General features: G+C 39.1%; 2 protein-coding genes across 5 annotated transcripts in view; one reads left to right on the forward strand and one right to left on the reverse strand.

Moving 5' to 3' along the window:
- Positions 1-3,492: 3,492 nt before the first annotated feature.
- On the reverse strand, positions 3,493-10,504 carry PIERCE2 (piercer of microtubule wall 2). Its single transcript, XM_037151090.2, has 2 exons — positions 10,255-10,504; positions 3,493-3,840 (listed from the first exon to the last, which is right to left on the reverse strand). Exons 1-2 carry the CDS (start codon positions 10,270-10,272, stop codon positions 3,493-3,495), a joined length of 366 nt encoding a protein of 121 aa, XP_037006985.2. The 5' UTR covers positions 10,273-10,504.
- A 143-nt stretch (positions 10,505-10,647) lies between these two features.
- Positions 10,648-16,107, forward strand: part of CCPG1 (cell cycle progression 1) — an 80,398-nt gene continuing 74,938 nt past the window's right edge. For all 4 annotated transcript variants that reach the window (XM_053669994.1, XM_053669995.1, XM_053669993.1 and 1 more), the window contains exon 1: positions 10,648-10,790. The gene's annotated coding sequence lies outside the window, so the exon portion shown is untranslated. The remainder of the gene's footprint in view (positions 10,791-16,107) is intronic.

A 16,107-nucleotide genomic window follows, 5' to 3' on the forward strand; every position in this document is an offset into this window, starting at 1 on the left:
CAAGGGATATATCATCAGTTGCCTCTCACACTGCCCTGTCCTGCAACCGGGGAGCTGGCTTGCAACCAGTGACCTTTCCATTTGCAGGCTGGCACTCAATCCACTGAACCACACCAGTCAGGACTTTCTGTCCTTTTATAAACCTATTGCTATACAGTTGTCCTCTCCACCACAGCACTGAAACACTTCTTGTTGAGGTAACGATGACCTCCACATTGCCTAATTAAGCCCTCAGATCTCCATTCACTATTATCTCCCAAGATAAATTTTACATAGTTGGGGCATTCCTTTGTGTGTGTGTGTGTCTTGTGTTTTCTTCTTCCTTCCTTTTTTTCTTTTAATTTTCATTCCCTTTTAAGACAAATTCTTCACTTGGCTTCAGGCATCACAGTCTTCTAATTCCTTCTATTTCACTAACCACTCCTTGTTGATGTCTTATTTATTCCATTCATTCTCCTGACTTCTAAACGTTGGAGTTCTGGGAGCTTAGTTCTTGGGTTTCTTTTCTAATTATACTTTATCTTATCTGGTTTCATGATTTTAAATAATATATTTGTGTCAATACTGGATATTGTTTAAATTGATTATATTCAATTTGGCTTCTCCCTTGAACTCTAGAGCTGGTGCTGAATTGCCTCACAGCAGCTCATTTCCCCAGAATAGTCCCTTCACTTCCTTCAGGGCTGTGACTTCCCCCACTAACCAGCCTACCTAACGCAACTTCTTGTCTGAGCACTCCCTCTCCCCTAACTCTATTTTATTTATTCTTTGTAAAAAGTTATTTATTGATTGATTTTCGAGAGACAGGAGGGGAGAGAAAGATTTATTTGTTGTTCCACTTATTTATGCACTCATTGGTTGCTTTTTGTATGTACCCTGACTGGGGATCAAACCCACGACCTTAGCATATCAGGACGGCACTCTAACCAAGGGGGCTACCTAGCCAGGGCCTTATTTCCTTTATAACACTTATAACTTGGCATGTTTCATACATATAGACACATATATAAATATGTACGTGTAATATATATGTATATAATAAATGCATAAATGTTATATATATTTACAAATAAATATGTATGTATAGATTTATAATTTATAAATATGTCTCTATATAAATCTGTAACATGTAACATTACCAAATATTTAAAATATTTACTGTATACATAAACATACATACACACTCACATATATATAAATATGTGTACATATTTATGCATGGTTTTTGGTCTGGTTTCCCCTACTAGGATTAACTAGAATCTAAGCTTCATGAGGGCAGGCTCTTGGTGCCCAGAATAGTCCCTAGACTTTAATAGACGCTGAATGGCTACATAATGGCATTCCAGAAAGTGTGCTTGGTTTCCAGATATTCACCCTATCTGAGAATTTTAGCAATAACAAGAAAACAAAAAGCCTAACAACCTGCCATAGTAAAAAGCATTAGTCTAATATGCAGATTTTACACTTAAAAAGTTGACTCCACTTGCCACAAATTGATCACCTACAGTGAAGGGAAAATGGCTTGTATAGTTTATGTGGAGAAAAAGCTAGTGCATTCAAATTCTGTTGTATTATTTGCCTCAAAATCTTGTGCAGTCCCTCAGTTTTTGCTGTATTAGAGATAGTGAACAAAACCAATTTTTCTTCTTGCTTGTGCTGTTACCAAATAACAAATTTGGGGGTATCTGAAAGAACTTCATGAGGCTGCAGAGTTTGCGCTGTTTCCTCATATCAAGCCATTTTTTTAAATAGAAGATCATACTTTTCTGATTCCTTAGTGACCCACAGGATTATTCTTTCTAATTGGCGTTCATATCCTGAACCTAAAACCAAAAGGGAAAACTAGGTACGGTGACAATAACAGCTTTTTGGTAAAGGCAACACCCTCTTTGGATTTCTTTTGGTTAGGGAAAACAGGTAGTGATGTAGGTCTTCAGTAGAAGTGAAGTGGTGTAATACAAACTTTCAGAAGTGGAGGACACTCTTCATTTTACACCATTTTGGCTTATGACAGGTTTCATAGGAACACTCTGGTATAGCAGGGAAGCCTGTATCAAACTAATTGCATTTATAAAACAGTGTCACCTTCTCTCACACCTTTGTACTCATGTACATTCTGTTTCTTCTGCTTGGACTGACCTTTCCTTTGATTTGGCTTTACCTTCTCCAGGATGCTTCTTCTGATCAGCTTGGTCTCATTATTTTTTTTTTTAAGAGAGAAAGAGAGTCCCTGGCTGGTGTAGCTCAGTGGACTGAGCGCCAGCCTGTGAACCCAAAGGTCGCTGGTTCAATTCCCAGTCAGGGCTCATGCCTGGGTTGCGGGCCAGGCCCCCTGTGGGGGGGGTGTGGGAGGCAACTACACATTGTTGTTTCTCTCCTTCTCTTTCTCCTTCCATTCCCCTCTCTCTAAAAATAAATAAATAAAATCTTTAAAAAATAACAGCAGAAACTAACATAAAATTAAAAAAAGAAACATTAATTTGTTGTTCCACTTATTGATACAATCATTGGTTGATTCTTATATGTGCCTTGACCAGGGATCAAACCCTCAACCTTGGTGTATCGGAATGATGCTCCAACCAACTGAAGCTCGTTGGCCAGGGCTCCTTAGCCTCACTTTGAACCATTGTCTCTATGTCTAAAAGACTTTTGTATACTTTACATTGCATAAATTGTCACATGTTATTAATTTGCCAATCTCCTAAAATTCACTGAAACAATGAGAATGTCTTTTATTTTGTTACATTTGCATAGTATAGCATCTGCTATAAGTAGGTATTTAATAACTGTTTGCTGAATGAATGAATAACAAGTCCTCTCTTCCACAAGCCTGGCAGAGGGAACTAACATTTCCCCAGGTTCAAAGCCATTTCTTGAAATGATACAAAAGTGGGAAAACTGGTCAGAGTCTTCATTTTAATCTTTTTCTTAGAGCTCCTGTGTTCCTTTGTCTTGATAAATATACTCAATAGACGATTGAGATCATGAAAGTTTTTTGATGTGTGGGGTGTACATGTAATAAATAAAGCAAGGATGTATAAAAATGCTTCTACCTTTTATGTTGCTTTTCTGAACACATTTGTGTTTAAGAAGTCAATGTCAGCCCTGGCTGGTGGCTCAGCTGGGTGGAGTGTTGTCCTGTACACAGAGAAAAGGTCGCGGTTTCCATCCCCAATCACATACCTAGGTTTGGGGTTCTATCCCTGCTTGGAGCACGTGTGGGAAGTGGCTGATCAATATTTATCTCTCACATTGATGTCTCTGTCTGTCTGTCCCCCTTCCTCTGTCTCTAAAATCAATGAAACATATTCTTGGGTGAGGATTTTTTTAAAAAGTCAGTATCAATTATCAGGTGAAATGCTTAATTTCTTAAAGGTATTCTTTAAATAATTCAAATATTTTTATATTTCAAATTAGGAATTCTAGCCTTAGTCTTAAAAATTATTTTTTCCTGAGTTTATTTTCTCTTAAATATACAAAGGAATACATTTTTCATAGAGTGTGTTGAAAATTAGGAAAATCAAGGGTTCTGCTTCTGTCAAGTGCAGTGTTTAGAGTGTTATTTTGATAAAATCCAGTAGCGCTGATACGGCTTGAAAATTCTTGCCCTTTTGGAGTATAATTGCAGGGGAAAAACTGTGGTATAGGTGAAAATTCGCCATAAGCACTTGAACTAGTTTTATACATAATCATCTTAGGCTGTGATAGTGAGGTTGCTGTATGGAGTGTCTTTGGATCCAACATGCAGGAGAACACGGGATTGCCGGGGTTCACACAAGTAGGCAGTTGTGCAGGTTTCATTTCTGTGTCAGAATTTGGAGCTGAAGTACTTTTCTTATCCTAAAATGTAAACACATCAAATCACTCTCAGTTATAAAGTTCTGGGGGAAAAAAAGCCCCAAAACTATTCAACTTAGTCCCAACCCGATTTTACATCACTCACAAAAATTAACTTGAAGTGAAGACTTAAATGTAAGATCTGAAACTGAAAAACTCCTAGTAAAAAAATAGGGAAAAATTTCCTTCATATTAGTCTTGGCAACAATTTTTTGGATGACCCTAAAGTACAAGCAACAAATGCAAAAGTAAAAAAAGTGGGGCCCTGGCTGGTGTAGCTCAGTGGAATGAGCACGGGCCTGTGAACCAGAGGATCGCGGTTTGATTCCCACTCAGGGCACATGCCTGGGTTGCAGGCCAGTTCCCAGCAGGGGACGCATGAGAGGCAACTGTACATTGATATTTCTCTCCCTCTCTCCTTTCTCTCTAAAGATAAATAAATAAAAAATATTTTTTAAAAAGTGGGACTACATCAAACCAAAAACTTTCTGCACAGCAAAACAACAAAAACCATCAACAGAATGAGACAATCTATAGAATGGGAGAAAATGTCTGTAAACCATATATCTGATGAAGGGTTAATATTAAAAATATACGAGGAACTCACATAACTCAAAAGCAAACAAAAAAATCTGATTAAAAATTGGTCAGAGGACCTGAATAGACATTTTTCCGAAGAAGACACACAAATGGCCCAGAAGTACATGAAAATGTGTTCAACATATGTGGAATCTAATGAACAAACTGAACTAACAAGCAAAATAGAGACAGACTCATACATAGGGAGCAGGATGACAGCAATGGGTTGGGAGATGGACGCAGGCAACAGTGCAAGGGAGGAGGTGGGTGGAGGTGGAAGAGGATCTAGGGAAGATAAATAGTAATGAAAAATACAATAAAAATTAACTATTAAAAAGTAGTTAATAGTTAAACATACTAGAAAATATGTATCTACAACAAGGCCTGTCCAGAAAGTATCAAGTTATGTAATATGAAAAATAGAGTCATTTATTGAAGACGATAACAAGATTCAAGAAACATGGTACATAGGACAATGACGCCTCAGTCCCCTTCAAACTAGACAGACACCTTGGGACCTCACACAGTTCTTTCAGTTACTATCAGCTGCCCCATCATATTTTCCTGAATCTCATTGATGTTCTGAAATCTGTTCCCTTTCAAAGGTGAATATAGTTTTGGGAAAAGCCAGAAGTTGCAGGGTGCCAAGTCTGGGCTGTAGGGGGGCTGAGTCACCTGTGTGATTTGATGTTTTGCCAAACCTCTGCACATGATGCATGAGCAGGCATGTCATGATGAAGTTGCCAGTCACCATTTGCCCATAGCTGCAGCCTTCTGAACCACCCAAATAGTTTTCTTGGAGGAAATGTTCAAACTTAATGCAAAATTCAATGTAGATTCATTGCTGTACTTTATTCTTTTTGAATGTGATGACCACACAGTACACATGCTCACTTAGCAGTATCTCCCACCCCCCACTAACTAGTACAGTGAAGTCATCATTGTTCATGCATGTGCATTCCAGTCCACTGTCCTTGGCTGCCAGGTTACATCAATGCTGCGCAAACCATTCTCATTATGTTAATGATGGTTGGACTTTTTCTGGACACACCTGGTATTTGAACCAGAATAAAGCTATAACAAATAAGTTTAAACATACACATACACAATGAACAACAACATGAGAAAACCACAAGGAGATATTATCTCACACCTGTTAGAATTGCTATCATCAAGAAGTTCAGAGATAACAGGTGCTGGCAAAGATGTGAAGGGGAATCCTTGTGCACTGTGAGAATGTAAATTGGTGCAGCCACTGTGGAAAATCGTATGGAGGTTCCTCAGAATATTAAAAATATAACTACCATATGATTCAGCAATCCCAATCCAGGATATGTATCCAAAATAAATACAATTTAGGGAAGGAAAAATTTTCCTCTATCCTAGGTTCTTTTGGCCTAATAATCAAATTGACATGAGACAGGTTAGCAGTAGAAAAACAAAAGTTTAACAAAGTTTAAAAGCTTGTGTACCTCACATATATGGGAGAGACCCAAGAAAATTGAGCAAGTCTGAAATGGATGAAGCCACTATCTTAAATAACATCACCAGCTAAAGACAAAATATGCTGTGGGTGGGCAGTCAGTTATGGGAGGGGAGATTACCAGGAAAGCACAGTAACCAAGTGTAAGGTGGTTTAGCAGATTTAAGTCCTTGACTTTGCCATTAATAGCTGTTTACAGAGATCAGGTCATCCCCCCAATTCCTCCTAAAGTGAGGGAGTCACCCTTACAAATGGAGATTTCCCTTATACAGTTACATGTAAAAAAAGCTCTTACAAAAGGGTAACTTCTCAGTTTTTAGAGCTTTTCCTATGTTGGCAGCTTTCTTAAAAATAATCAGCCTAAACTAGTCCTTATGCCAAAGAGAAATACTTTGGGATGGCAGATTTTATTTCCTTATACAAATCACTATCTCAAAGAGATGCCTGCACCCCCATGTTCATCACAGCATTATCTACAATAGCCAAGCCACAGAAACCACCTCTGTCCATGGAAGGATGAATGGGCACAGAAAATGTGGTATATATACATAATAAACAGAGGAAGACAATTACTGTGTGACCTTACATATTATTCAGAATCTAAAAAAAAAAAAAAAAAGCCAAACTTACTAAGAAAGAGTAGAAATGGTGGTTGCCAGGGGCTGGGAAGAACTGGGGGAAATGAGACGTTAGTCAAGGGGTATATATTTCCCATTATAAGTTCGGGGGAATCTATGTACAGCATGGTGACTATAGTTAACAATACTGTATTACCAGCATATACTTGAAAATTGCTGAAAGAGTAGATAGATCTTAAATATTCTCACCACATACACACAAAATTGTAATTATGTGAGGTGATGAAAGTGTTAACCTTATTTTGGAAATTGTTTCACAGTATATTCATATATCAAATCATCATCTTGTATATCTTAAACCTACACAGTGTTATATGTCTGTTATATCTCAATAAAGCTGGAAAAAAACCCCAAAAAACATAGCCCTAGCCACTCTACTTTTTTGGGAATCCTGTTCTCTTGAGGGCATTTGGGAGTAATGGTGGGCATCCCCTCTCAGCCTTTTGGCTAAGATCAAATGTCGAGTAATGGTGGTTAAGTTCTATGAAAAAAAAGACCCAAGATATTTATGAAAATACACAGGAAGTTCTAACCTACTATGGAGGGCTAAGGAAGGCCATTCTGGTGAAGTGTCATTGAATCTAAGAGTGTAAGGCAAGGAAGGGAAAGACAGGTGGGAACAAAGAAAAAGTGTGGCCCAAGTCAAGTAAGTTGACATGAAAATAGAGGGGCAGATGCCAGACTGCAGGGTGTTGTTGGCCATGTTGGAAATTTGGGTCCTTATAGTAAAAGCAAAGGCAAGCTATTTAAGGGTTCTATGGAGGAGCATGCCATGACGTCACAAGTTTTAGTATGATTACTTGGCTGTTGTTGGGGCCTTGAATGGATGTGGCAAGGAGCTATAGCAGGCCAGGTGATAGTCAGGCTGCTGGTTCCTAGATCATACTTTGAGTTATAGTCAGTCCTCACTAAAGGTGTTGATAAGAGTCTTGGAATTTGGGTGAAACCAATTTTACCATAGGCTAACTGATATAAACAAGAGTTAAGTTTGTAGGGCATCTCATGAATGGTATCACAAGGACTTGCTATACTGGCTTATACCGCTGTTATAAAAGATGTGGCTAAGTGGTGGTCAGGAATTAAAAAGGCCTTTGGGAAGAGTTAGAATGTACTGGGACATGGAGGACCTGAGCCACTGCCTGTGCTAGAACAAAGGAGGTATGTGTCACTGGCTAAATACCTGATCACAAGATTCCCCATTATCAGAAGCAACTGAGGGGTAGATGAAGGCATTCTGCTGGAAACCAGCTGAATCCTCACTGCCCCTCTCCTCTCCCTGGAGCTTTTTTCCCCAGAACAAGGCCCATAAATCTCCTGGACTTTGTGTCACTGAACCAGCCATCCCCAATCAAAGGACACTGTCTGGCAAACACTTGTACCCAGGACACTTGGGGCAGACCGGCAGGATGATCCACCCTCCCCTGGGGTCTGCCATACACCCTTAAAAACCCTTCTACCCTTTCCCTTGCACCTGTAGTTGGCTGGGACTCAGCCCGCCTGATCTCAGCCTCCAATAGAAGCCTTAATTGGAACTTTTTGGCTCCCGGTCCCTTCTTAGCCACCTCGGCTACCTAACAGGAGGCAAGTTAAGGAGTGTGGGTAAAAGGACAGAGAGAGGGCCATAATGATACCTGTTTGGATTGTGCAAAAACATGTCAAGCCAAATAATTGGTAAATTTGTTTGTATTTGTATTCCTCCTGCTGTAAGGATTATAAAAGCACATTCTAAGTGTTACTAGGGCTGGGTTCTGATGCTGGTGCTCATAATAGCTGTGTGACTTTGATGAAATTGTTTTACAAGGTTTCAAGTTCCTTGTCTATGATTATAAATCAAAGGAGATGGACTAGATAGTATTGTATCCTAATTTGAGGACTCCCTTATCAGGGCTCTTCAAATACAGCATTAGGAACTGATTTTCTCCCCTCCCCTCCCCTCCCCTTTCTCCCTCCCTCTCTCTCTTTCTTTCTTTTCTTTTTTTTTTTTTAAGAGAGGGTAAGGAGAGAGAAAGGGAAAGATCAGTATGTAGTTGCCTTTCACATGCCCCCCACTGGGGTCCTGGCTTGCAACTCAGGCATGTGCTTGACTCCAAATTGAACTGGTGACCCTTTGGTTCACAGGCCAGCTCTCAATCCACTGAGCCACACCAGCCAGGGTGGAACTGATGTTCAATCATTCAAAAAGCATAAAAAAGTGTGCATTAATAAATGCACTCAGTGGGGGTCCATGTAGGCAAAAAGTTTTGGTAGTTACAAACATGTCTAAGGTTCCTCAGCAAGGGAAAACTTCTTAGGTGGAAGGTGGATGCCCTGTGATTTGTGGGAAAAAGTACCAACTCTAATTTACTTCATGGCACCCAGTCAAGTTGCCCAGGGCAACCTTAGGGAGAAGACTCCCTTTCATAAAATCACCCTCTACTACTGGCTTTAGAATTCTCTAATACAGAAAACCTAATCTAGTCAAAATAGAAAATAAATTAGCTGATTGAACTTTGTTGGTATAATTTATGCCACACAAACTGGAAGTTAGTGTCTACCTAAGTCTTTTAGATCTCCAGGATAATTCACAATGTTTATAGACTTAGAAACAAAATACACATTGATTTTACTTTATGTCAGAGGCCCCCACTACAGCTTTCTTATTTGGGTTTCACCCTCTTCAAATCCGATAAACTTTTTATTTTTCTTTTTTCCTTTTTATTGAATTTCTTGAGGTGACACTGGTACCAAAATTATATAGGTTTCAGGCATACAATTCTATAACATTCAAATCTGATATTCTTAAATGTGGAGTTCAAACTATACAATTGAAAACAAAGCAAAATAGACTCATTGAAAGAATAATAAAAGGATTACTTTAAGTTAACTGCCAGTTACGCATGGGTCAGCAACTGTTTTGTACTTAAGGATAAAAAGGTAAATTAAAATTGTAAATGATTCTTTTAAAATCGACTGTGTCTTAGAATTGGCCATGAAAGTGCCTTGAAAAGAATAAAAATCTATAAATAGATGATATTAGCTTTCTTACTAATTTAATTTTTAAGGCTCCCCTAGAATTAGAGAAGTCTGTGGCTTTTAAAGTCCTTTGGTATAATCACACATATTTTTAAAAAATAATAAAAGCAAGCCATTGAAATGATAAAAATATCCCTTAGAGAAGTTGTAATTATGAAGTTAAAATGTTTTTCTTTTTTGATGTGTCACAGTTGACATATCACAGTTAAATATAGTCACAGTTAAATATAGTAACCTCCAAAGCAAAAGATCCGAAAGTCTGATTTTGAAGCATCCTTTTATTTCAGCTGAGGCCCACTATCTTCCTTGTCAACGTTTTCCTTACCTTTTTTTTTTTTTTTTGCCACTATTGAGGGACGGACAGTTAAACCTTAGCTTTCTAGTTTCCATCAACAGTGAGTATAAATGCACCATATCCTTTGATAGCGCATATCTTTTTAACAAGGTACAGTGTAAACAAATGCAAAAATTTCTAGGTACGTTTTCAAAGCCATCACCTCACATCTTGCAATACGGTAGGAGTTGCAGATCATCCCCAATCATCTTTACACCTTCAGAGCAATTCTGGCTTAATGCAATAATGCATATTTGCATCTGTGTAGCCCAGTGGTTGCCTAGAAAACTGTTTTTTTGGGGGAGGGTGCCCCAAATTTAAAGCAAAGACTATTAACATTCACAAACATCCAGACCTTTGCCAAAACCCACCCAGTCATACTCGGTCATTCTCGGTGTCTTCTTTGTTTATTTTTTCGTCACAGTCTTCCTGCAGCAGACCTCAAGAAGGTCGGCGAGTGCCCCAGGGGATGAGGCCTTTTTAGTACACCCAATTAAATCCGGATCAATATCCGGAGCAACCCTCCAGGGTAAAACCGAGAATCCTTTGGAGTGATTGTAGCGGCCGGTTTCCATAACAACCGTCCGCGGCGCCTCTCCGCCCTTCCAGCACCAGGCCCGGATGTTGTGAGGCTCACGGTCACCTGGACCCGCGTCCAGCAAGCTCATCCCGGCGTGCCGCGCGCCTCTTTGGGAGTCGTAGTTCTTCGCTCCGCAGCTGCCAGCCTGAAGGCGCGGGCGGAACTACGAAACCCATCGTGCACTACGGCGGCCCACCGGCCGCGCCTCTCGGCTGCGGACGCCTGCGAGCAGGTTGTTTTTATGAGAGGCGTCACTGCGCTTTGAGCCGTGAACACCGCCACAGCGACAACCTGCATGGTGGAGCTGCGGTGGGGCTGCCCCTTCAGGTACGGCCTTGGGCGGGTTTGTACCCCGGGAGAGGAGTCGCGGCTACCTGTTGCGGCCCTGGTTGGCACGGTCGGATCAGCCTGGCGGAGGCACTCGCGCGGTCTCATCTTGGGTTCGGGCTGCCGGGGCCCCGAGTTCGACTGCTGTCGCCGGGAGCGTGCTGGGTGGCCTGATAATCCTAATTGCACCCCCCGCGGCCAGAGTCGGTTCCTGAGGCGTCACGTCTTGTGGTCTTGGAGCCTCCGGCCTCCACGGGGAGACCCCAGCGGTGCGCCAGGGGTGTGGGGGAGTTGACGGCCCCGGGTACCCTCCTTCCTTGACTGGGTTGTTTTGGGGTACTTCTCGGTCTTGATGGTGAGACTCCATATGGTAAGATGTGATGTGCGTCACCCTGCCTGGTTTTCAACCGGCCCATCTTTTTTGGTGACGTTTGAACCCTCTGATGCCAGGAATAGAAAGATTAAATATTAAATAATGCAGATGAAATTTCTGCTTGTCCGCCAGACTGATAATGATCAAATCCCCCTCCATATCCTTGTCCTTTACCGGGCTGCCTTTAGCGTCGGCGTTCCTAATCGATAAATTCTCTGGAGCAGCTGTCCGTTTAGTGCCTAGTATGTGCTACATGTTTCCCTTGTTTAATGAATCCAACTGCCATTGGGAGCGCCAGTTTTAACAAGCTCAGCCCATTAAGGCACTTTGTTGAGTGGTGAGATTTGCACTGCTTTACTTTAGCAATCTTAAAAAACGGAATGGAGTTTTCTTGTCGCTAGAATAGGTAACTGCTTTGGTACTGCGAATTTTAGGAGATTTGTGTCTTCCAATAACGTTACATCCCCTGTATAGTCCTTGAAACGTCACTATTAGCCCATCATATCTGTGGCTTACGTTTTCAATCTTTTTAGGCCCCCAAATTCTTGGTGATACTTGGTGTGAATGGTTTACTATTCTGTCTTGAGCTCTGATCCTAAAAAGGAAGGGAAAGAGGAAGTGGGGTGTTATTTCAATGCATAATTTAATTCTTTACTTAAGGATGGGATTCTAATTATACAAACTTAAAAAATCATTCTCAAGTCTGTAAATTTTTTTAATAGAAGTAGGTTCGAAAACAGTGTAATTCTAATTTTGTAAACCATATAGATAGAACTTAGAAGCAATTGTATGTCTATATGAAATGTCAGTGTAAGAAATCTTTGAACTGTAGGAAATTTTTATGAGTTTATTTGAGCCAAACAGACAACTGCCAGGAAGCAAAATCCCAACCGATTGAGAAAATGCTCCAGAGAATGGCAGTTTTGTACCTGATTTTACACATTACAAACAAAGGAGGACACGCCGAGGGCATTACAAAAAGTCCATTGGTGATAGATTAGGGAGGTGGGGGAAAGCAAAACAGGGAAACCTCTGGGATTGGATAAAAAATAAAACCAGTAAGACACAGGCCTCTTAACACTTGTGGGTGTAGGATAGTTAGCAGATGACACAATAACCTTAAATAACAGTAACAGTGAGGGGTTTTGTGATCTCTGTTCTGGTGCAGTCAGGGTCCCCCCCCAAAATTACCCTAACATTCCCTAAGTATGTTACTTAGATGAAAACAGGCCTTCCCTGAGCTTGTCTGGCTTAGTATGTGGTCCTCTTTGTGTCCCAGAAATAAGACTCAAACAATAGTTATAAAAGTGAAACTATAAATGATTTTTTTACACTTTCTGGTATTTTGCAAGCTTTCTATAGAAAAACTTAATTTTAAAAAAGACAATAGGTACAGCAATTTCAGTTATAAGGATTCTTTAAAAATTATTTTTAAAAGATTTTATTTATTTTTAGGAATAGGAAAAGGGAGGGAGAAAGAGACGGAGAGAAGTATCTATGTGTGGTTCCCTCTCATGCCTCCCTCCCCCCACTGGGGACCTGGCCCTCCACCCAGACAGGTGCTCTGACTGGGAATCAAACCTGTGACCCTTTGGTTCACAGGCTGAAGCTCAATCCAATGAGCCACACAAGCCAGGGCAAAAAAAAAAAAAAAAAGTAATTTAAAAAGCAAATAAGTAACAATGGAAACTATGAAGTAATTATTGAAAGGGACAAGAATTCATTAGTTGGACTGGAAAGACAAATAACCTGTTGACAATGATTCTTAGCCTTTGTATATCTCAGCTCATTTTGGTTTATTTTTTTCACTTTGTACAGTAAAATCAAAGACAAAAGTGCTTAGGCTTTCTTCAGTTAAGCCAGTGCAGTTTTGATTATTCCTGTAAATCCATCATGTGACAAAATCTGGGAATATTAATCTGAAAATACATCCAGATCTGGATAGACTCTTTCATTTATTGTTTTGTAAGCACTTGACAGTGGAAGTAAAGAAGTTAAGCAGTTATGACATGGTGGGTTTCAAGCTTGTTTGCATTAAATCTCTTTGAATACTGTGTTTTATATATCTGATATTTTGAATATGGATAGGTAAGTAGCATATTATTTTGCCCACATTTTGTTTTCCATCATACAGAAAGGGCCATATTGTCCTGTAGAAATAGCCTATGCATTTTTTGTAATTTTCAGGCTTGAAAGATTGAGGTTTGCCTCTTCCCCAGTTGTCCATTAACAATAAAATATCCATTCTGAAGCTTTTTTTTCCTCCCAAGCTCCAATATTCATACTTTATTTTCTTAGGTTATCTTCTTTGGAGCTTTACTTCTCTCCCCAAATTTCTGTTCCTTTTCAATGTTTTCTACCTATATTTTGTGTACTGTGTTGGTTCAATATTTTATTAGGTATTTTGGTCCATTTATAGGGCATATGAAGCATTCATAATTGACATGTATGATTTATGATTTAGTTCCACAGTATTGTTCAGGTTGTATAATTATATTCTTATCCATGTTAAATAAAGATTTTAAAAAATTAAGTGAGCATGAACTGCTAAGATTACAGAAGTAGTAGTTTCTGAACAGGGAAAGAGTAGGGATACAGTAGCAGGGCCTGTTAAGCCCAGGGTTTTTTAAAACACAAAATGCAGACTCATCTAACAGTGCAGAAGTACTAGAGGCTGAATTGCATTTGTGTTTGTGTGTGGTTAAGGTGAGGAAGTTACCATATTGTAAGTGATAATTTACATTGTCAAGAATTTTCTTCTTGGTAGTTCTGCAATTTTGACTAGATTAAAACAGCTAAAAAATATAAGTCAATTTCAAAGGTCATGTGTCATTTATTACACCAGATAAACTTGAAAATAATCTCTCAATTTGAGCTCCAAGATGAAATTTAGTCCTGTAATCTGGGGAGGATTGCAACTAACTGATACATTTTGAGCTTTTTTAAAAAGGGCATTTAATGTGTGGAAACCTGTTTAAAGGCCTAGAGGGTTTTTGAAGGAAATATTTCAAAATAAGTAGAGTGAAGTAATGATTTTCCTCTGTCATTACAGGAAGTCCATCTAATTTTTCTTTAGTGCTTGTCTGTAAATCACTACTCTAAAATCTTCTGATTTGCCAGCATGATGGGATGTAAATAAAGAGCATTGGATTGGGAGTCGGGATGTTTAATTATGTTGAACAAATAATGTAATGTTAGGGGTCTCTATTGTTTCTATTTGTGTCGTGATAGCCAGTTGCTTTACTTCATGGGGTATTTGTGAAGATCATTCAGATACAAAAATACTGTTCTGTTAATTGACAGTGAATCATGCCAAGTATTATTGTCCTGCTGAAGTAGCATTTAGATAAAACATTATGCATTTGAAGTGTGATGACTCCATGTGATACATACTTTTTGACTGGAAAGTTTGATGGAGAAATAATCAAACATGATCCTGATCTGATGTTTCTGGAAGAGCTTTTTCACTTTTTATTTTTTTGATTGAAGGAAACCTGGCCCCTTTCCTGACTGTGACTTTGCACTCTGCTGCCTTAAAGGTGCTGAACCTGCAGTGTGCTTTTTTTAGTTGGGCTTTTAATTTTGGTTTTGATTTGTTTTAATTGCACATCTGAAGTATAAGGAAGATCATCAGTCTAACTTAACAGTAGAAAGTGGATGTTGTTTTCAATGTTTTAAAATGGTACTTTAAGTTGATTTCATGAACAGGTCCTCTGGGGGAGACACATTGTATGTGTAAGTAAGAACTGGTCTTTCAGTGCAAGAAATAGTTTTTGAGCTTAGATGCCTTTTGGGGAAGTCAGCCTTGGCTGTTACAGTTAGGTTGACATATTACATGTAAAAAAGTGTTTTAGAAACATTGTTAATAAATTCTGAAGACTTTCTGAGAATAAATATAAGTAAATAAAAGTAAGGGCAAAGAAGTAGTAATTTATCATGGGTTAAGACTTTATTTGGTTGGTAATGCAAATAAATCTTTGGTAGTATTTTTAAGATTTTATTTATTTATTTTTAGAGAGAGGGGAAGGAAGGGAGAAAAAGAGGGAGAGAAACATTGATATGTGAGAGATACGTTGATTGGTTGTCACTTGCATGCCCCAAAGTGGGGACCTGGCTGGCAATCTAGAAATGTACCCTGACTGGGAATTGAACTGGCGACCTTTTGGGCACTCAGTCCACACTATCCAGGGCTTTACTAACAGTTTTATGTAATTTACTACTAGAAAGCAATAGTGAATGTATAGGAATATATATTTAATTATCTATTCTGTAATAAGGTGTGCAGACTTTTAAAAATGGAAGACAATAAAAATGCATCAAATTCCTTTTTTGTTTTGCACCTTTTTTCCCAAATGAAGAAGTTGAAGACAGTTGTGAAAAAAATTAGAACAGACTTGTCTGGAGTAGCTCAGTGGATTGAGTGATGACGGCCTGTAAACCAAAGGGTCACTGGTTTGATTCCCACTCAGGGCACATGCCTGTGTTATGGGCTGGGTTCCTAGTAGGGGGTGTGTGAGGAGCAACCACACATTGGTGTTTCTATCTCTTCTTCCCTTCCCCTCTCTGTCAAAATAAATAAATAATTAAAAAATTAGAGCAGATAATCATTTTGTGAAATATAGATTATATGATGAATATATATTTTTAACAAGTGAAAACCGATTTTTTTTTTTAATTTGAGAATAGAAGAAAGCAAAGAGCCAGAATCCAGGAGTTTTAATTATTTATCCATAACAGGGAAAGGGGGCCCACCAGGGGCTTGTGGTACCCAAGTGAGGACAGTATGGAGCTGTGTTAAACTTACATATTTGTTGGCTCTTCAGGTTTTTTCAAAATTAAGATATAACAATCCTGGAAAGTCAGGATTTTTCTCAGAATGAGAATACCTAGTGGAAAGAATATTTCTAAAAAGTTGTATTTATTGATTTGAGAGAGAGAGAAAGG

The sequence above is a fragment of the Artibeus jamaicensis genome, unplaced genomic scaffold (assembly GCF_021234435.1).
Source record: "Artibeus jamaicensis isolate MK-2021 breed Jamaican fruit bat unplaced genomic scaffold, CSHL_Jam_final contig_548, whole genome shotgun sequence".
Classification (NCBI taxonomy): domain Eukaryota; kingdom Metazoa; phylum Chordata; class Mammalia; order Chiroptera; family Phyllostomidae; genus Artibeus; species Artibeus jamaicensis.